The 22,842-nt window shown below is 40.5% G+C and overlaps 1 protein-coding gene across 3 annotated transcripts in view; it reads right to left on the reverse strand.

Moving 5' to 3' along the window:
- The window catches only part of PPP1R21 (protein phosphatase 1 regulatory subunit 21), a 1,169,673-nt gene that overhangs the window by 539,527 nt on the left and 607,304 nt on the right, over positions 1–22,842 (reverse strand). For all 3 annotated transcript variants that reach the window (XM_044055342.1, XM_044055334.1, XM_044055351.1), the window contains one exon: positions 2,583–2,675. In XM_044055342.1, coding sequence (XP_043911277.1) covers positions 2,583–2,675 — 93 coding nt within the window. The remainder of the gene's footprint in view (positions 1–2,582; positions 2,676–22,842) is intronic.

Here is a 22,842-nt window from a genome sequence, read left to right on the forward strand (position 1 = left end):
TTATTATCCCCCCCCCATGTGGACGCCCCTCACTGGTGTTAGTGGTGAGGATTGAGCCTCCTTGATTGCTGTGCCAGTGGACGTGCATCACAATTAGCTCTGAGACAAACACTGCACTGCCCAGTACAATTGTGTGAGCATACTCAATGAGCAGTAGATATGTTAACAAGATCAGCACAACAGGAATTAATCATATGAAAGGAACACATGTGTGATTCTATACCTTTTATTGGACAAATTAAAGTTTTACAGCTAATCTGAACTTTTGAACTAAAAGAGCCTTTTGTAAGGAGTTAAAAATTACTGATGTTAGACATAGTGCTCTAACATCAACTTTTGTTTAGAAAGAGAAAAAAGGACAATTCTATTCCCATTGCCTAAAATAAGCACTGAAAATACAACTGTGAAATTTGAATGTTCAGAGCACACAGTTTTGTAGACAACTTACCATAACAGTATCAATGTTGCAATATCTATTACATTCTGAAAACCAAACATGCTGATGTGGCATCAGATATCTTCATGACATCTGGTACTGGCAACAAAACATGGTCCCTGAAGATGCCCTCCTGCACTTACCAAGGCAGGCCTCACAAGACAAAAACTGTGCATGTCCAAGATATGCACCACTGCCATGGGCCTAGCTGGCATAGCACAACTAATAAGAATCTCCACACATTTACCTTGAAATTTTTGTTGGTGTGAAAGGAGGTGAGGAACTTGAAGCCAGGACGCTGCACACCATAGCCACAGCAATTTACCACTAAGCCATCTGAGCCAAGCCACCTAGAGCTTAACTGCTGAACTTTCACTGGCAGGACTTGGAAAAGTGAAGTGCCCATGTGAGGTGGCTTAGCACACTTATGCTCTAAGTGCTTGATTTTGACAGACAGCTCCAGAACACAAGTGTTTGAGCCCAAACTACTGGCCCTAAGCAGGGGTCAGAGTTAGCCCAGGGTGAACAGAAGAAATGTGTGCAAATGATATCTTCACTGACAAAATTAAAGCAAATCTACCTCTTGAGAGGATCCTGCAGTATAAGGCGTTGACTACTACCTAACTTCCAATTTTTGAAACTTTGCTCATTAGTCTAGCAAAAAGCAGAGATCAATAAGGTGAGTTCAAAACAGCCTCTGTACTAATAGCTTTAAAATGCTGCTGTCTTCGGAGTTCATACATACCTTAATTGCTTACCACATCTCCTGTGGGAGCCTGGGTTGAATTGTTGACACCTGTGACAATACTTTACATACTGCCTTCCTTTGCCAAGTACAGACAGTGTTGGTGCAGTTCTTGCAAGTAAACTGATATAATTAGAAACACTACTATGACTCTGGTATTTTAGTCACTGAATGCAGGAACTGTAATATTCGAACATTAGGAAAAAGAAATAATCTGTGAAAATGACCAAACAGAACTTCTGAGCACACATCAAAATGAGTTGTCTAAGTATGGTGACTGATATCATGACACTCACTGGATGGAGGCAAGTGCACCCCCCCCCCCCCCCGCAAGGAAACAACAGAAAATGTATAATCAGGTCAACACAGGAATACAATATGGATATACCAACAGTTATCAACTAAAGAAAGCTTCTGAAGCCAGACTTCTTGTTCTATCTCTCTTTCTAATATCCAATTTTGCCATTCTAACAGGGATTAAGCACCACCTATATTATTCCAAGCAGAAAGTGTTGAAACACAGAGCTCCAAACCATTTCCAACATTTCTAGGTATTGTTACTGGCCAGAAGCAAATATATGACTGACTATGGGAGCTCAATGAAAATTTAAATTGTGCCAATCAAATGAGGAAATGCCAACCACTGCCAACTGCAGAAGGCCTCCAAAGTCAGATTTTTGTTGTTTATCTTTTGCTGTAATAAGTGGTTTGGCTACTTTTATTTACTAAGTTAATACAATACATATATCCTGAAAACCCAAAATCCTGAGACCAAAATCTCGAAAGTTCAAAATACTGAAAACTCAAAATACTGAAAATACATAGGATACCAACACTTACTATATTCCAGCACAAGTACATACAGAAATATATTACCCTTCAACTATACGCAGGGGGGCAAGCCCCCTGTGCCCCCACACCCCCTACTACTTAAATACATCATCTTCAAGACTGCACTTCACTACACTAAGTACAATCTCATAGTTGATATATTTAAGTAGCAGGTGGTGTGGTGGGCACAGAACCCCACATGGGGGGTGCAGGGGGGGCCTACCCCCCCTGCTTATACTTGGAGAAAAGTAATATAGTTTGCCTTCTATTTGTTTCTGTATGTACTTGTGCTGGAATATAATAAGTGTTGGTATCCTGTGTGTTTTCAGTATTTTTAGTTTTCAGTATTTTGAACTTTCAAGATTTTGGGCTTTCAGGATTCTGTAGCACTCCTATAGATATATATATATATATATATATATATATATATATATATATATATGTGTGTGTGTGTGTGTGTGCGTGCGTGTGTGTATATATATATATATATATATATATATATATATATATATATATATATATATAAATTAATAAAAACTACTGTTTTACAAGGAAATGTATTTCAATTACCTGTTGTGCAAGACCTTCCCGACTCTCTGTTGAACTCAAAAGAATTCTACGATTAGCCAAAGCTTCTTTGTAAGGAACTGATTCAGGGCAAGGCTGAAAGAAGAATAAAGCAATATATTTTACAAGGCAGTAAATGACAAGATTTAAAGGAATGTAAATAAGACTAAGAATAAAAAGCCTTCGGGAAAAAAATCAAATGCTGAAAACATAATATACCAGAAAATATAAGTGCTAACATTGCAAGGTCTGTATTTTTTCCTTTAAAATACAACATCCATGGCATCCTCGAAGTCTCCAACAACCCACTAAACAAGTATAGTGGGTCCAAAAACAAAACAGTGTAAGAAACTGTTCTGTGTGGAAGATTTTCAATCCATATACATCTAGTTAATCACTGTATATTAATCTGATCAGATAATGGTAGTAGAAGTTGTGAACTTAAACTCATCCTAAGTTAAAAAATAATAAAAATATATATAATTTGAAATATTATACAGAATTACTAAATATTCAAAAGTAATCCAAGTAGGGTAGGCAGTCTTTTTCCAGTCGAAAATCTTTTTATTAAGTACACAGACAAGCGATCCAAGTAAAATTATATATATACACTTTTTATCAGGCAAGGGAGTGGTTTATAGTGCTGTGAAACAAAGTGTTATTGGTATACATGTTAAAGTCACATCCCTTCCCCATCAGTGTGACTTTCAAGCTGGTCCTGCCCTGCTTAGTAGCTGTCATAATAATATAACCCTTATGCACTTCAAATAAAATTAATAATGATGTGGTACCACTTATTTAACCAGATTATTAAGTATGTGATTTTATCCAAGACAATATACTACATGGCTGGAAATATATAAACCTTAGACCATACGGCAATCTAAAAAAAAAAAAATATATATATATATATATATATATATATATATATATATATATATATATATATATATATATATATATATACACACATATATACACACACACACACACATATACACTTTGCATGCAAAAAAATCCACTTTAGGTCTGTGTGCAAGAACTCTAAAAAGTATCTACAAAAATATTACTGTATAATTAGTTTTGTTATTGCACATCATTTTGAATAAAGTGGAAAAATTAACAAGAAAAAGAATAAAAATGTATGATGATGGAAACAAAATATACACTTAAATTAAAACTGATTTAACATGGTATTTAAAACCAACTGAAAGAATTCAAATAAAATAAAACTTAAGCATAGGATTTCATGTCATCTGGCAGAAATCCGCACTGGATGTAAAAATAATGCACTAGCTAAACACCTTGTCTTTATAAAAGACACACAGGTTCAAGTTCCAGATACTGGATCACATAGACATGGGTGATCTTGAAGGAGACATCCCGAATATGCGGGAGAAACGTGAACTCATGTGGCAATTAAAGATGAACTCTTTTTGGGAGCCTGGACTAAACCACTACTGTTCAATTAAAAGTGTACTAGATCTTAGAAAATTGCGACATGGTTTACGTGACTAATTTTATTTTATTTTATTTTATTCTTCCAGTTGGTTTTAAATACCATGTTAAATCAGTTTTAATTTAAGTGTATATTTTGTTTCCATCATCATACATTTTTTCTTTTTCTTGTTCTTTTTTCTGCTTTATTCAAAATGATGTGCAATAACAATACTAATTATACAATAATATTTTTGTAGATACTTATTAGGGTTCTTGTACACATACCTGAAGAAGTCTAGAAGGAAAAAAGCAATCTTTGTAAACAATATGTTATGGAAATAGACTATAATAATTTTTACAATGGATTTTTTGCATGGAAAGTGTATATGTATATATTTTAGATTGCCATATGGTCTAAGGTTTATATACTTCCAGCCTTGTAGTATATTGTCTTGGATAAAATCACAGACTTAATAATCTGGTTAAATAAGAAGTACCACATCATTATTAAATTTTATTTAAAGTGCATAAGGGTTATATTATTATGACAGCTACCAAGTAGGGCAGGACCAGCTTGAATGTCACACTGACGGGGGAAGGGATGTGAATTTAATATGCATACCAATAACACTTTGTTTTACAGCACTATAAACCACTCCCATGTCTGATCAAAAGTATATATAGAGTTAGAAAGCTTGTGAGGAAACTATTACTCTGTTATTTTTGTTAAACTTGGATCGCTTGTCTGTGTACTTAATAAAACATTTTTGAATGGAGACAGACTGCCTACCCTGCTTGGATTACTTTCGAATACTTAGTAATTCTGCATAATATTTCAAATGATATATTTGTATTATTTTTTTTTTTTTTTTTACTTAGGACGAGTTTAAGTTCACTACTTCTACTACCATTATCTGATCTGATTAATATACAGTGATTAACTAGATATGTATGGATTGAAAATCTTCCCCATAAAGTTTCTTACACCGTTTTATTTTTTTCTTTTACAAACATACCAGGTTATATCCTGTATCTTAACACTGCCTCCTTTACTTTCTATTTGCACAATATGCAGGCACATCACGGCTGCCTTCTTACTCACATCCTCTGGAGGAAAAGTTCCAGTGCTCTATCAGTTTTTACAACTAAAATACTTCTTTTTTCACCCCCTGAATGTATTTCCATAAACTTCTTACCATGCACGTGTGCTCTTGCATACCTTTTATTTTGTAAGGTCTCTCTTTTTTTGCTGTACCGATGCAATGCTTATGTAAATAAGCCATAATGCAACAAATCCATTGAGAAATGATATTTCAAATGATATATTTTTATTATTTTTTGCGCTCAGGATTAACTGTAACCTGTGGAACTTGTTTAACTTGCTTACTTATGTAATCTCTGAAAATAGTCTGTTTGTAATATGTAATGCTGGTATTATGTAATGCTGTATCTGCTTACCCTTGGAGCTTTTCTCCCCGGGCCTCCGCTGAAAATGGACATGCATCCAGTCGGACTATCCCGGTCAACAAATGTAAAATAAATAAAAATAAAAAAGTTATATATTCCTTACATGCACAGTGAGAAAATACACAGCAACAAATTAAACCTTTGCATAATTTAAAATTTTTGATGCTAACCAAAGGACTTGCATGCATGTTTTATTTTTTATTTAGGGAAAGTACAAGTCTAGAATTTTCTATGAATAACTGCATCTCATTTAATCAACATGTGATTACTTGACCCCAAAATCTCTAAACCTTGGGAGGTCACTGCGCAAGAAAGTGACACTTCCAAGTGACATAACACAAAAACAAATTGTGGGGTGTGGGGACCATGCAAAGAGGAGCAGTTCCCTTGCAAAAAAAAATGCATGTTAACATTTCACTTTGTTTAATGTGCCTGATCTACAGTAGACTGTGCATGTACATTAAACTTCAAAGAGAAGACCCATTTATGTATCTATCTCTTTATGTATACATATACATGGTTACACTGCACTCTTTCAGAAGAACAGGTTATTAACAAATTTCTGATCTTGGAAGTTGTAGAATGTACTTTCAGTCGACTGCAGGACTAAATGAAAGAAGCACCAATGAATGTTGCTCTTAGGCAGAAGATGTAGATGCTGTCTAAGTAAGTGGGAGTGGATAATAATACTGAAACGTTCAGATACACCAAAATTTCATCACATGGGTTTACAATGCCCAGTTAAAAAATTGTATAAATAACGCTCTTAACTAGGCATCAATCCATATGTTACCAGATGGGTAGCAAACTGGCTCACTGATAGAACCCACCTAGTCAAAATAGGGGAAGCCACCTCAAGCAGTTGACCCATAATGAGTGGTGTACCCCAGTGATCGGTCTTGGGGCCCTTGCTGTTTGGGTATACTTTTCTGACGTGTAGGCCAAAACCAGTGGGCTATGGCTGACCCAAGTTTGCAGATGACTGGAAGCTGGGTGCTGTCATCAGTTCCCCTAGTGATATGGACATCGTCCAAGAGGGTCTCACCGAAACATATGACTGGTGTCAGAAAAATGGCCTGAAACTGAATGCCAACAAATGCATCATCCCCTTTGGGGAGAGTGACTTCCCCACAAATTATCTCATTAATAACAAGGCCCTAAGCATGCAATCAGTCGTGAGGGACTTGGGCACCCAGGTTGATAAACTGACTTTTGACCACCATACTGCCTCCGTTGTACAGAAAGCTTTCTACATGGCCCACCTCATTAGTAACGGTATCTCATCCAGGGACAATGTGGTCATAACCTCACTGTATTCTTCCCTTATAAAACCCATTATTGAGTACAATGACCCTTTCGGCATGCACCTCACAAAGCACATGCAGCAGCTGGAGAGACCACAGAGGTTCCTCAACAGGAGAATCCAGGGCCTCAAACATCTACCCTACACAAACAGGCTAAAGGCCCTGTTGCTCTATTCAGTCTCCTACAGACTCCTCAAAGGTGACCTCTGTCTGGCATACAAAGCAATCTCAGACCCCGCCTTGATGGGATTGCTGCATATCTGCAAGTCAAGCTCCACTCGAGTAACCCACACGCGCAACCTCAACCTGGTCTGTGACATCAATAGGACTTGCTGGCAGGACATATTTGTGTTCCAGAGACTCCTCCTTCTGTGGAACAGACTCCCTCTCCATGTCAAGCAGAGTACCGCATTAATGCTTTTTAAGCGCAACCTGGATAACTGGATGGGGATCAGAAAATACATCCCTGGAATTCCACCTGTGTCCCTGCTGGACAGAGACATCGGGTGCTGACTTGTCAGAACATGGGCTAAATTCTTGGTTAGGTTTATAAGGGCCTCAGGGCCAATAGCCTAAGTAACTTCCTATGATCCTAAATAAATAAATAATGAGTGCAAGTGTTCACAAGCTGGGGTTAGAGTAAAGGCTGGAGAAGGTGACAGATTCTGTGTTGTGCACGTGTATATGAAATATGAGTGTGTCTTGTTCAGTGGTACAAGTTGGGGAAAGGAGTTTGATTTTTAATAAGGTATTGTATAGGGTTGGGCTCAAGGGCAGAATAGGGGGTAAAGGATGTAGTTAGCACACAAATAAGGTGGTGCAGGGGTAAAAGGCTGCCCCAAAATGCCTGTGACATATGTAGCCCTTCAAATAAGTTGCTTCTTGATGGTTGAGATCACACTAATCCTCTGCTTCAGAGGCTACTACTCCTCAAGTACCAATGGATATATTGCCTATGAAAAAAATCAGAATGCATGATGATGCATACGGCCTTTAAGAAAAGTTCTGGCTATTAGATTTGGCTTCTGAGAGATGTGTAGTAAGAAAAAAGAAGTTATGTACTCATCATAACGTTCCATGGCTGTAATCCATCTCGCCCTTCATTCTTACACATGGGTTTGTGGCCTATTACAAAGCTCAAAATCTTCTAGTTGGCTCGTGGCTAGGTAGGTATCCCATGGTGCACCAGTACAATCCCCAGATCTTGTTTGCTGCTAAACTATAGAAAGACAGAACTAAAGCTATCCAGAAAGAACAATAATGAAAGGTCTCCACCTGTTATGGAAAAATTATCCTGTCTCCAAATCTTTCCAGGATGGGGGGTAGGAGGGTGGGTTCATAAGAGTAAAGGGCGAGATGGACTACAAACATGAAACTTTATGGTGACTACATAACTTCTTTATGTTCTGTAGTCCTATCTCGCCTTCATTCTTACACATGGGACAGCATCCCTAGCACCTTATTCTTGTGTGGCTGACGGAAAGATACTCCTAAGTACCATGAAACCAAAGGAGGCTCTACCCCTAGAGGTCAGGTCCAGTTTGTAATAAGTAATAAAAGTGTGAGGGGTAAACCCAGGTTGCAGCTGCACAAATATTATCAATTGGAACCCTGGCTTGAAAGGCTGCAGATGTACACTGGGATCGTGTAGAATGAGCCTTAATCTTGAAGGGTAAAGGCTTTCCATTGGAAGAATAAATGAAAGAGATACAAATCGAAATCTAATTTGAAAGGGTCACTTTGGAAACTGCGAGACCTAATCTGGAGTCGGAGAAGGATACAAACAATTGGTCTGACTTCCTGAATTCCTTAGTCCTCTGTAGACAGAACCATAATTGTCTGTGGACATCCAACTGATGAAATCTGTATTCTGCTGCATTGGAATAATTAGGGAAGAACACCGGCAGCTCTATAGTTTGGTTCAAGTTATTATGAGAGCACACTTTAGGGATAAAAGATGGATTTGTGCGAAGAGATACACTATCTTTGTGGAAAATCAGATAAGGGGGCTTGATAGACAGTGCTTGTAATTCTGATACTAGTCTAGCAGATGTGATGGCTACTAGAAACAAGGTCTACCAAGACAGAAACTTCAATGGGCACGAAAGAGCGGGTTCAAAGGGTGGAGACGTAACTTTGGAAAGGACGAAGTTTAGATCCCAGGAAGCTACCAGTTCCTGAAAGGGAGGTCTTAGCAAAGTAGTACCTTTAAGGAAGGTTTTACATAATCTGTGTGACATCAGGTTAGACTCATGTTGACCCAAATAAAAATTTGATATTGCTGCCAACTGAACCCTAATTGTAGCAGCAGCAGATCTCTGGTGAAAAAGTTCTGACAAAAATTCTAAAACCACTGGAATGGATGCGATGTAAGGGTCAACATTCCTTGCTTCAGCCCAGATAGAAAACCTTTTCCATTTGCTAGTGTATAACTTTCTAGCGGAGGGTTTATGAGAAGATGTAAGAATGTGGGTCACAGCTGATGAAAAATCATGAAGCCTGACTAGGGATGGAACTGGAACAGCCATGCTGTCAAGTTGAGGGTGTCGAGGCTGGGGTGAAGAGAGCCTGACATGTGCGTCAAGAGATCTGGCACTGGGTGCAGAATCCATGGATTGTCTAGTAGATGAGGCCTGAGAAAGGGGAACCAAATCTGATGAGGCTAGTAAGGAGTGATGAGAATCAATTTGCTTCCCAACAGTTTCGCTTTCTGAATCACCTTGGATATGAGAGGAAAGGGGGGAAAAGCATAAAGGAGACCCAGGGGCCAATCATGAACAAGTGCATCTCTCAGTGACTCCCCTTGGAGGTGGGATAAGGGAAAAGTAGCTGCTGCATTTGGAGTTGATCGGACTGGCGAAAAGATCGCAGCAAGGCTGTCCCCATTTGCAGAAGATCTGTTCCGCTATTTCCTGCTTCAGAGACCAGTCGAGAGGCATCAAGATTGCCCAGCTGAGTTGGTTCTCCCTGGGATGTGCGTTGCCACTAGAAAGCAATGGGAAGATATTGCCCATTTCCAAACACGAATAGCCTCCCGACAAAGGGGGTAAGATTTGGTTCCACCTTGCTTGTTGTGATACCGTACCACTGACATGTCTGACTGGATTGCTATCGTCCCAAGAGGAAGAAGGTCGTGAAGTGCTTGCAACGCCAGAAGCACCGCCGTCATCTCTAGGACACTGATATGCAGGTAAGCCTCGTGATCTTGCCATGTGCCTTGGACAGTCCTGCCTAGATAATCCCCCCCCCCCCACCTGTGAGGCATCCATGGTCACAGTAGCAATGGGTTGGCGAGGAAGGAATGGAGTGCCTGTCATTAGTTGGTTGGGCTGGATCCACCAACGGAGGTCCTTCTTGCAAGACTCTGTTAAAATGATGTGGTGGGATACAGGCAGTTGTTGAAAGGACCACTGGGACGATAGAAGCAATTGAAGAATTTGCATGTGTAATCTGGCAAGAGGGACTAGCAATATGGTGGAGGCCATGGTCCCTAAGAGTTTTAGCACTGTCTTTGCCTTGACTTTTCAGAGGGGAAGTAGATGGAGAACTTGTATGATGTTCTGTGCTCTTTCTGCAGGAAGACGAGCTAACATGGTGACTGTGTCTATTTCTGCACCTATAAAAGTCACAAACTGAGAGGGTGATAAGGTAGACTTTTCCCAATTTATAGTAATCCCCAACTGGGCACAAAGTTGGATAGTGGACTCTGGTTTAAAGGAGTAGATGCTTGGTGGAGGCCGTCAGGAGCCAGTCGTCCAGGTACGGAAACACTTGGAATCCTAGACTTCTCAGGAGAGCCGTCACTACTGCCATACATTTGGTGAACACCCTGGGGGCTGTGGTGAGACCAAAGGGCAGAGCATGAAACTGGTAGTGACTGGCTCCCAACTGAAAGCATAGGTGAATCCTTGACGCTCTGTCCATTTTTATATGGTAGTATGCATCTTGGAGGTCTATTGAGCACATCCAAGTGTCTTTCCCTAATAGAGGGAGTATAGACTGTATTGTCACCATCCGGAACTTGCCCTTCTTTACGGATTCGTTTAATTTGCTGAGGTTCAAGATGGGCCCCCAGTCCCCTGTACGTTTTGGCACAAAAAAGAATCTGGAGTAAGTTACGAATCCTACCTGGTCTGCGGGGATGGTTTGGATGACTCTGTTGGCGAGCAACTTGTTCACTTCTACAGTTGCTTGATCCCTGTGATTGGGTGGAACATCTTCGGAATGTGAGGTGGAAGAGAAAATGATATGGAATGACCTCTGGTGATAATTCTTTGTACCCATTTGTCTCGGGTGATGCTTAGCCAGGCTTCTGGATACAAAGAAATGCGACCCCCGACTGGCTCCAGAGAAGCACAAATGGGCCCCACATCAGGAGCACTGATAGGGACGGCTTTGAAACGAATCACGGCCTCCCTGGTTTTGCGGTTCGCCCCTGCCTCTAGGGCAATGTCTTCCATTTGCTCCTACTCCTCTGCCTCTGAAGGAGGAGTCACCCTTTGCATCCAGGAAAAACCTCTGGGACTTCTTGAACCACATCTTACCACCTCTCTGACCCTTGGGGTATGGTCTAGAGTGGACAGTAAAACACACTCCCACGGCAGATAGCAGTTTCCCTTCTTGCTCGCACCTGGTGAGTGTGTCTTTTACCTTAGGTCCAAACAAGGAAGAACCGTCAAAGGGGGCATTGGTAAAGGTAGACTTGAACGGCTCCACAAAATTACACAAGCGCATCCAAGAGTGCCTCCTGAGGGAAACTCCTGAACCTGCTGCCCTGCTCGCTCCATCGGCTGCATAAGAAATCAGCCTCATGGAGGAGTTAACAATGGAATTCAAGGTGGACAACTGAGCACCTGATTAGGGACTCCTTCAGCAGATGTACCTTGTAGAGTCTCTCCCAACTCTTTAAGGAGATCCCTCTGAAGCCTCATAAAATATGTTGGGTAGTTCAGCGATCTGTGTGTGAATACTGACAAAAAGATACGCTTCCCGTATCTATCCATCGTTCGAGACTCCTTGTTCGGCAGTTGGACAGATGAAGAAGTCTTCGCTAGTTCCTTCTTAGTGGCCGCCGCCACCACCATGGCATCTACGGGCACACCCTTGGATAAAAATTCCTTCTCTCTGGGAGCAGACAAAAATTTATTGGTTCTCCTGGGAACTGGCTCCATGGCATCAGGAGTCTCCCACACCTTCCGACTAACAAGGCTAACAAGGTCTAGAAGTTCGTTGAAAGGTGGAGACACCCAAGAGGTTGAAGGTTGAGACTTGAAAGCCTTCAGGTACACAGACTCCTCATCAGAAGGGGTAATAGTAGGCCAGCCGCACCTCTGCTTAACTCATTAACCCCCGAGTACCTTCTCATGTTGCCTGTGTGCTTAAACCCGAGCGCGCCACGAGAGGATACAAATTACAAGCCGTTCCCCCCAGTGGCTTCCACAAGCGAGACCAACTGTCATGCAGATTTGTACTTCACCTTAATGTAAGACATGCTGAAATCGTAACAGAATGTGTAATTTACTTTCTTTAATTACGATTCAGCATGTTATTACATTAAGGTAACATTAAAGGTTTTGGAGAAAATCGGGTCTGAAAGTTGTTCATAAAGCAAGTGGTGGCAGCCAATCGGATTCTTGCAATCCAAGCCACCACTTGATAACACCTCCAACCCAAAACTAAATTTTGTCTTCTCTAAATAAAAAGAGGGCCCAGCAGCAGGTATTTCCTTTCTTTTTCCAAAGATTTGGAGATTTCAACTGCCGCTGGATCCTCTATTTTATTACTGGCATTCAAGGATTTCTCGGATCGCACTACTATCAGTCCCCAGTCAGCTTGGCTCTTTTTTTTTGTGTCTTCCGGTAAGCTGTCATATTTTTTTTTTTTTACTTTTGCATCTATTTTTCAAAGACTTTTTTTGCTGGCAGCTGTGCGGATACGTGGAGATGCAAGTATTTTTTGTAATGGTTCTTCAAGATCTTGTTCTGCAACAAATATTAGATTTGGAGGTTTAGGTTTGGGTTTAGCTAGACCAGAAAGTCCAACAAACAAACAAACCTCCATAACAGCGTTCTGCATTTCTGATAAGAATATACGGTCTTACAAGAGTTATGCTGATTACAGTTTATTTATACATAATGGTGAAAGTAGGTCTGAATTAAATACATGATACCCGTCCAGTTTGCGAGCCTTTATGGCTGTGCGGTAGGTGGGACCATTATTGCTGCCCACATGAGAACCATGTTAGTAGACAGCCACATACACACTAAATTCACCTCCATATACAGCATCACGTCATTTAATTTGATCACATTTTTCAATGCACAAAAAAAAAAAAAAAAAAAAAACATGAGGCAAAAAAAAAAAAAAAAAAAAAAAAAAAATTCCACAGTTGAGAGATCCGGTCCTAACCTGGCTCAGTCTTTCTTGCAGACCTTAGGAAGTCCGATTCAAAAATATGTTCCTACATATAACTAAAAAGACTTTCCAGCAATGAAACGTACAAGAACCTACAAGAAACCCTGAGACATGCGCCATCGCGTTGTGGACGGCTTCGTTCATGTTTGGGAACAGTGATGTCAGCGCTAGGGCGGGGAATAAAAAATATAATATATATATAATATATAAAAAAAATATTTAAACAGACGAAACGGAAAGGATGATACTAGTTACTGTTTACCATTCGTGAGATTTAGCACATTATTTCCTAGCAGCTACTTTATGCTGCTATGTAAAACATTGCAGAGAGTGTTGGACTTACTTCTTCCCAATACAATGCATGTGTGTGTGTTTTTTTTTTAGATCCGGAGACAACAGACAAGGGTAAACAAAACAAAAATCATGAGCATGTTTGGAGCTGAGGGCATTGCATGCTGGTTGAAGTAACTGTTTTTGAATATTAAACCGATTTGGATATTAACAGTGACAACAAGTCAAGGATGACTCTTTATAAGTTAAAAAAAAGTAGTAACTCATAGCTGCTGGGGGGCTGGAATATGGATTTTTTTTTTTCATAAAAGTCAACATTTTTTCCTAAAAGGCTAGAAGAACAGACTGAAGAATATAGAGTAAGATGGAGATGTAGTTCTTTTTTATACTATGTGCTAAAGGGACACTGGAAGGATGGGTGCACTGAACTGTTTGGAAAAACGTGACGAGTTCAAATGTCTTCTAAACAACTTTCTAAGTCTGTGAGAGCAATATTTAAAATATTTAAAATATGTGTATATTTTTGGACCTTTGTCCCTCATTAGTTTAGGCATAGTCCAGATTTCTTGTGCTTGGAGACTGAGAGGTATATGACAAACTTGAAAATGGTTCCTTCTATTGTAGAGCACATATGACAAATGTAGTTTTGTTGTGGTTAGCAACAGAAAATTGTTTTTAATTTTTTTTTTTTGTTTGAGTGTAATCTTACTGGTAACACAGGTATGTTTATAACCTTTGTGAAACGCTTCATTGGGTTGCACACTAATGAAATCCGATTTATTTGCTGGTATGAGTTTAGATTCCTCCCATAAATATTAGTTTCTACAGCTAAAACATGTTATACTGTTAGGAAGAAGTATCTTGTCCTAAGGTATTTAGGATACAGTGATACCAATAGGTATACCTACCTGACCTGAGATACAGATGATTCCTAGAACTTCATTCTAAAAAGATAAGACTGGGGAGCAGTGAGGTACAGAATGAATGTATGGCTAGATTTGTGCATGCAACAGAGGAAATGGAAGTGTGTTTAACAACAAAACTTTGTTTTGAACTTTTTGTCCAACTCTTGGAGGAAGATACTTTAATGTTTATATTCAAAACTTTTATTCCTTTGTTGCCAACATAGTTGATTATTGGGTTTTATTGTTACTCCTGTTTGCAGTTAGTCTGAAGTCCATCTTGGATAATGTTCCCATTTAAAACTGGGCAGTGGTAATCTCTTGTGATGAGAAGAGTATGAGCTTAGTAGCATACTAAAATCCAATGATTCTGTTTTGTGAAACATCAGGAGATCTCAGACATTGTCAACTGACAGCAGAAAAGCACTGTGAGACTGTACAAGAGGAGATTGTATAAACTGTCACATGCCTTTTTATAGAGGTCACACAGCTGTTGTGTTACTTAGTTTGTACATAAGGTGCTTTACCTGGATATCAGTAGTAGTGCAGTGCCACTAATACAAAATAATTTTATACTAAGGATTCTTTGCTTTACTTACTGAGGTAGGTTAGTGTTACCACACAGTAATGTCATACTTTGAATAAAAATATGTAATACCCATGCATGGGTCCCCTCAAATTATCTGTGGCACAATCCAAGTTGTTATCATTAGGGGTAGTATGTAATTATTGAATATGGGATGGGTAAGGTCAATCTCTAAATAAATGTGATAAGTTAATTAGAGCATAAAAAGGGAAATTGGCTAGGCTTAAAATGGTCTGCAAGGGCAGCTGACCTAGTACTTAACCTGTGAACCAGTAGCTGCAGGTTAAAGCTCTAATGTTTACTATTTTTGCATGTACTGGAATCACTGTGCACAGTAGTCATTTAGGAGTTCAACAAGGGGATTTGCCATTCGGTGCTGCTTCAGAGTCTTTCGTGCAATGATTGCGATAGATGGTAAACATTCTTTCTTTTCTTATCTCCTGCTGCTCTGGTCAAATAAACAATATATTTTTGGCTTCAGGGTGTACTCTTCTTGATGGCAGGGCTACCTCTGTTTATTATAAAATTTTAACAGTATCGTGTTACAGCCTGAAAGTGAGAAGAGGAACTGTAATTCAGAATTAAATGGATGAAGATGGGCAGATAGTGGGTGGTGATATGGGCAGGTTCTTTGCTGACTATGTTCTTTTGCAGGTTACTGTAATTTTATAAGGACAGTTGTTTCACTATAAATGTATTTAACAAGTTAACATTGGCTGTATTTCTCCCCTTTTGTTTGTTCTTGGAGAAAGAAGTAATCTGAGAGGGAGACAGAGAGAAGAAGTGGGAGGGAGATAAACGTACATTGGTGGTGCAGTCTTAGGTAGTACGCAAAACAACATGCATTTATCTTATGTATTTTGCAACCACCCCAAACATAGTTTATGGAGGCACACTATACAATGCCATGCTGGTCTCACTAGACCACAACACACTTTCCCACATGCTTTTGGGAGACCTGATGTGTTGTTTTGCAAATTTTTGCTTGGCCTGGATGTTTTTCTGTGTTAGAAAAGGCTTCTGTCCAACCATACCTACCCCATACTGCAGACATATGGAGAATATGGGATATTGGTGTCACATGTAGTACACAACCAGTACTTTTCCAGAAATTCCTGCAGCTCCTTCGGTGTTGCTGTAGGTCCCTTGGTAGCCTCCCTCACCAGATAGTGTTGTCTTTTCTTAAACTTTGAAGTGACGTCCAGTTCTTTGAAACATCACTGTTGTCCCATACTTTCTCCATTGTTTGACTGTCTTCACTATGTTCCATGGTATATCCAATGCTCAGTAAGATATAAGTGCTGTACTTCTTTGACTGAATTACTATAGTCTTTGCCCTAACAGATGGTAATGAGTCTTGTCTTATATTACACCTGTACCCGGAATACAATGACTGGCTACTCAACAGATAATCTGATGCAATTTCCCACCTACATGTAAGGTGTTTGTTTCTGAATTTTTCCTGTTGGTGCTTGTACATATCAGGAAATGTTACTGAATGGTTGTTTTTGGGAAATCTTTCATTCTGGTGCCTGTGCATACGTTATATTGAAGGGCTTGCTTGGGTGAATGCTTCATTTTGGTGCTTGTACATACTAGGAAATGTTACACACTTTTCGTTTGGGGAAGTGTTTAATTTTGGTGATTGCGCATACCTCAACATTGTACTGAAGGGGTTTGCTTGGGTGAAGTGTTCATGCTGGTGGTTGCTCATACTAGGAAATGTTAGTGAAGGGTTGATGTTCTTCGTGTTTCACTGTTGCAGTCATTACATTTGGGTAATCTGCTGGCAGGTTGCCCTCAGTCGGCCTGAATTCCAAAGTCTTGGGTCCTGCGTCGGTTGCTATCTCCTCTTCCTTGACGTCAGGTCATCAGGGGTATAAAACATGCAGCCGACGCCACTTTCTTTAGTCTTTCTTGCCGCACAGTGCTGAAGCAGAAGCATTTTGCAAGTGCCGGTCAACCGACTACTAAAATATTTGAGTTTGAGTTTCAGAACCAAAGTCTTCACTAAAGCTAAGTACCCCGTTGGGGAAACTTTTTTCTTGCTTTTTACCGATGTCAGAAAAAGTTAACAATTGTATTACTTGTGGAAAGCAAATACCTCATAAGGATTTCCATTTATACTGTATTCCTTGCCTAGGCCCTGATCACAATGTGCCTGGCTGTCGGTTTTGTGCTAGATTTAACCAACGCACTATCAGGCATCGGTATATTTTTGCATCAAAGTATTTTGGAAACAGATTTAACCACCCAGAAATGCTGTTGGATAGTAATCCGACTACCGGACTACATAAAAAAAGCAAAGAAAAGGACATTGAAAGGCAGTCGAGATCCAAAACAGACTATGATGCTTCCCCTAAGCCAGTCGCCGGTTCGCCGGTACTCAAGTGAGGCGCTTTCGCAGCCCCTGATGCCTGCTACCTTCAAGTCGCAGGTCTCTACCGACACCCATGTGGAGTCTGGCATGCCGTAAGATACTCAAGGTATTGGACCGACGGATGTATCTCCCTTGGATGGGTCCGGAGCCGCTGAGCAGGCACCGGCTTCTGAGGGAGTATTCAGACCTCAACATTTGTATATCAAACAGATGAAAGCTGCAAAACCAAAGACCAAAGCAACTTCTAAAACTAAAAAACTGACGCATGAGCCACGTGCACAGTCCTCTATGCCTAAAAAACAAATGATTAAAATGGCTGAAGACCTTATTACCTTGATCAGAGGTACCCATCCCCCTCCTGATAAGAAGCCTAGGCAAGACACTGATTATGAATCTTCAGATCAGGTTTCTATTTCTTCTGATTTCTCTTCTGATCAGGAATTGTCTATACCTCCCTATGAGGATTCTGATGCTGAGGAGTCTATTCCATCTGCATCTCCTCCTGATGATTATTCATTTGGAGAAACCTTGCATACTTTGAGGGAGCATTTTCACTGGGAGAGTCAGGACTTCTCAGAATCAAAAAAGAGGCTCAGGGATTTCCTTCTTCTCCCTCAGCACAGGCCTTTAGCCATTCCTCCTGTTTTAGACATTGTGGATGATGTGTTTTCGGAGTCAAGCTTGACCCCTGACTCCTTACCTCCGGCTCCCAGTAAGCCTAACAGATATTACAGGGTCCCTGACTTACATAAATTCTTATTTAGAAACCCTGCTGCTGATCCTGAAACTATTTCACAGGGACCAAAGGGAGTTAAGGCCTCAACAGCAAAAAATCCTACCCCCTCTGACAGAGATTCAAGGGCACTGGACAGATGGGGAAAAAAGGTTTATACATCTGCAACCTTGGCAATCAGGGCCTTAAACTGTCAATTTCATATGCTTAAGTACCAACAACATGTTATGGGATTGCTGAAACAGAAAAATTATGTTGATTTCAGATTGAGCAGAAAATAAAGAATATCAGGACTTATTGCATGCAGCTGAACAAGTTGGAAAGCATAATTTGCAATGTGGTTTTGATTCCTTAGAGGCCTCTTGCAGGGCCGCAGTTACTGGATCGGTGATTAGGAGGCATGCCTGGTTAAAGAAACAAAATTTGCCTGATCATGTTAAAGCTAAATTGCTAGATGCACCTTTACAGCATGATTCTCTGTTTGATATTAAGGCAGAAGAGGTTTTAAAGAAAATGGATGACAAAGCTAAGTCTGTGCAAACTGTTAAAAACTTCTTACAAGTGCAGCCACCAAAATTCAGTAGACACTGGCCTACAAAAAAAACGGCCCTTTCCTGTGTCAGACAGAGCTCAAAGGGGCAAATCCAGACATCCTAAGAGTTCCAGATACCAGGCGCAAGATTCATACAGGTCAAAGCAATGGGGCACTTCCACCTCCAAAACTGGAGGAGATAAAGAGAAACCCTACAGAAAGCAATCCCAATGACTTCCCTCTGCCTGCACCAAGCAGTTAACTTTTGGCAGCAGCCATAGGGGGAAAATTAGTACTTTTTGGTCAAAATTGGCAGTTAATAACCCAGGACAAGTGGGTACGAAACATCATATCACAGGGATACATATTCCATTACCACACTCTGCCAATGGCAAACGGTTGGCCAGATCTGCCAAAAAATCAATGGGCAGAGGCACAGAAACAAGTCACGTCCCTCATGGATATGGGGGCCATTTAGATAGTACCAGAACAGGAAAAAGGACAAGGTTTTTACTCAAGACTGTTCTTGATACCCAGAAAGGACAGGGCTTGGCGGCCAATATTGGATTTATCGATTTTGAACACATACATGGACATTCCAAAATTCAAAATGCTGACTTTGCAGCAGCTTCTGCCCATGCTGGACAAGAATGCTTGGCTGGTGACTTTAGACCTAAAAGAGGCATACCTGCATGACCCAATAAGACAATCGTGGAGAAGATACCTCAGATTCAAGGCTGACTTAATGCATTACCAATTCTCTGCACTGCCCTTTGGCTTATCTACTGCGCCCAGGGTCTTCACAAACTGTCTGGCTCCAGTAATTGCTTACTGCAGACAAAGAAGTATACAAATATATCCTTACTTGGACGACTGTCTCATTCAAGCAGAGAACAAGGACACTCTTCTTAGACACCTGGCATTTGTGAAAAGGCTTCTAACATGCCTAAGGTACACAATAAATGAAAAGAAATCCCAACTGGTATCCTCTCAAAAGATAACATTCCTGGGTGCAAGCTTGAATACAACTGCCCAGATGGCTTACCTCACGCCAGACAAGCAAAGGCAACTGACTACTTACTTCAAACTGATGGCAACAAAAACTCAGTCTTCTGCAAGACAAATTCTGCAGGCTCTGGGCTTCATGGCATCCTGCATCCTACTGATTCCATATGCACGAATGCATATGAGGAAACTTCAATGGTACCTAAAAAGTTTATGGAGTCAACATTCACACAGTCTGGAAACAATGATTCCTCTCATTCCCTGCCTGCGACAGGAGTTTCTATGGTGGGCAAAGGCATGTCAACAAAACATGGGATGGCCATTCACTCTACCCCCTGCCAGCCAAACCATTACAACAGACGCATCAGATTATGCCTGGGGGGCCCACACGGCAGGAGGATGCATTCAGGGCATACGGCCACAAAAACAAAAGCATCTACATATCACCCAGAAAGAGATGCTAGCTGTTCAAAATGCCCTAATAGCCTACAAGGACTTACTTCATCCAGGATAACTGCTGATAAAGACGGACAACACCACGGCCATGTGGTATATAAACAAGCAAGGGGGCACACACTCATACCCCCTATGCAGATTAGCCATGGCACTGTGGGACACAGCTTTGACCTACCAAATACATCTTCAAGCTCAATTCCTGCCAGGAAAACAAAACACTTTGGCAGACGATTTAAGCAGAAACCTTATGGATCCTCACAAGTGGAAACTAAATCCACAAGTCTTAAACATGATAACAGAGAAATGGGGGAGCCCAGACATAGATCTAATTGCTTCTCCTCAAAATTATCAATTGAAAAAATTCTGCACAAGGACTTATTATAGACGAGCATGGAAAGTGGACGCCCTATCCTTCAGTTGGAAAAACCTATCAGTTTACACATTTCCACCTCTGCCACTTCTCTCCAAGGTCCTCCTAAAAGTCAGACAAGAGAAACCAAAAATAATACTAACTGCCCCGGACTGGCCCTGCCAATACTGGTACCTAATCCTAAGGAACTTGTCTTAATACCCAGCTTGGACCTTGCCTCAAAGACCACAACTACTGTCCCAGCAAAACAATCTGATCCTGCACAATCAACTACAGACACTGAACCTGGCAGCATGGCTGATCATGTAGTCATACAAACAACTCCTCTCAGTAAAGCTGTGATGGATGTCATTTTGGAAGCCAGAAGGCCTAGTACTAGAAAATCTTATGCTGATAAATGGAATAGATTCTGTGCTTGGAATCAAGCACAAGGAACTGATATTGCAATACTTAAATGAGATACTTGACAAAGGCCTGTCTTTCTCATCAATTAAAATCCATGCCTCTGCCATTTTGGCTCATTACAATACAGAGCCACCAATCTTTTCTCATCTTTTACTAAAGCAGTATCTTAGAGGAGCCAAAAATGTAAGGCCTCCTAGAAGATCACCACTGCCTGCATGGGACCTCAATTACGTGTTGGAAAAGCTCACTCTGCCTCCATTTGAACCAGCTGCTACCACTGATACAAAGTTCTTATCATGGAAAAGAACTCTGCTACTAGCAATTACTTCAGCAAGAAGAGTTTCAGAGTTACAGGCCCTCATGGCTGTACAGCCTTGTATTATATTTCACCCAAAGAGGGTATCTCTCCAAAAATTCATCTGCCAACCTTTTATCCAAATCTGCAGAACAAGGGGGAGAGAATTCTGCATTCCTTGGACGTACACAGAGAGCTAAGATTCTACTTAAGCAGGACTAAAGCTCTAAGAAAAACTGAGCAATTACTAGTGACATATGCTGCAGGATCAGAAGGCAAGACAATAACAAAGTAGATAAGCCACTGCATCAGTTTCTGCTACTTACACCATGGTAAACCTGTGTCCAAGGGCATCAGGTCTCATTCCACCAGAGCTGCAGCTACTTCAGCAGCCTTTCTAAGGGGAGTACCAACAAAGACATTCTAGAGGCTGCTACTTGGAGTTCAGTTCACATCTTTACAAAGCATTATCATTTGCCTCTCTACTCCAAATCCAGGGCAGGCTTTGCCATTGCAGTTCTGCAGGGCCTTACAGCCGCTCCTAATGCTGTTTAGCTCCAGACTTCCAACCATAGCTTTGGGACTCTACCCAAATGTAATGACTGCAACAGTGAAACACGAAGAACATAGTACAGTTGTGTACACTTACCATAAATGTAGATGTTCGAGTGTATTCACTGTTGGAGTCCAGGTTACCCTCCCACCATCCCCCTGACATTCTGGAGTTTATCTTTCCTTCACTATCTTCTACAAACTATGTGGTGCATTTGATTGTAGATGAAGGTAAAGTTTATATTGATGCATATATATATATATATATATATATATATATATATATATATATATTTTTTTTTTGGCTACCTTTTTGGGGGCACCTGACATCGGGGGCAAGAAAAACTAAAGAAAATGGTGTCGGCTGCATGTTTTATACCCCCTGATGACCTGACGTCATGGAAGAGGAGACAGCAACCAAAGCAGGACCCAAGACTTTGGAATTCAGGCCGACTGAGGGCAACCTGCCAGCAGATTACCCAAATGTAATGACTGCAACAGTGAATACACTCGAACATCTACATTTATGGTAAGTGTACACAACTGTACTTTTGGGGGGAAACATTTTATTGAGGTGCATGTATACCTGGACATAGTAATGATTATGTTGCTTAGGGAAATAATTCATTGTATATCAGGGAAGTGCTTGTGGATACATGGTCTGACTGCTGAAGTGACCACTGGGCAAAATAGTTTATTGTGTCCTTTTGGTGCTTGTGCATACACAGTGCAAACAACTGGATGGGTTACTGGGGAAACATAGAAATTAAGTGTGACAATTTCATACGGTTACATTACTTAGAATACAGCACAGAAATGTAATTATAGTGTAATATACCAGCATACAAGACATCAGATACACCACTGAGTAAATAGTATAATGTAAAATAAGCCGATAATAAATCACTTCTGCTTGTAGTATTCTATTTGTGATTAGTAGTTGCATGAGTGAGATAAAGATGATCACTTGTTGACTACTGTCAGCATGGAGCTACCATATTTTTTGTGCATTTTTCCTGGCTTTGTCAGTCATATGTGTAATTTAGGTGGGAGGAAGGGCTCAGTAATATGCAAGTGTTATACTATTTTACTGAATTACTCGTGTTCTCATTACTGATATTGAGTCTGTTA

Source organism: Protopterus annectens, chromosome 1.part2 (assembly GCF_019279795.1).
Source record: "Protopterus annectens isolate FY-2018-M chromosome 1.part2, PAN1.0, whole genome shotgun sequence".
Taxonomy (NCBI): domain Eukaryota; kingdom Metazoa; phylum Chordata; order Ceratodontiformes; family Protopteridae; genus Protopterus; species Protopterus annectens.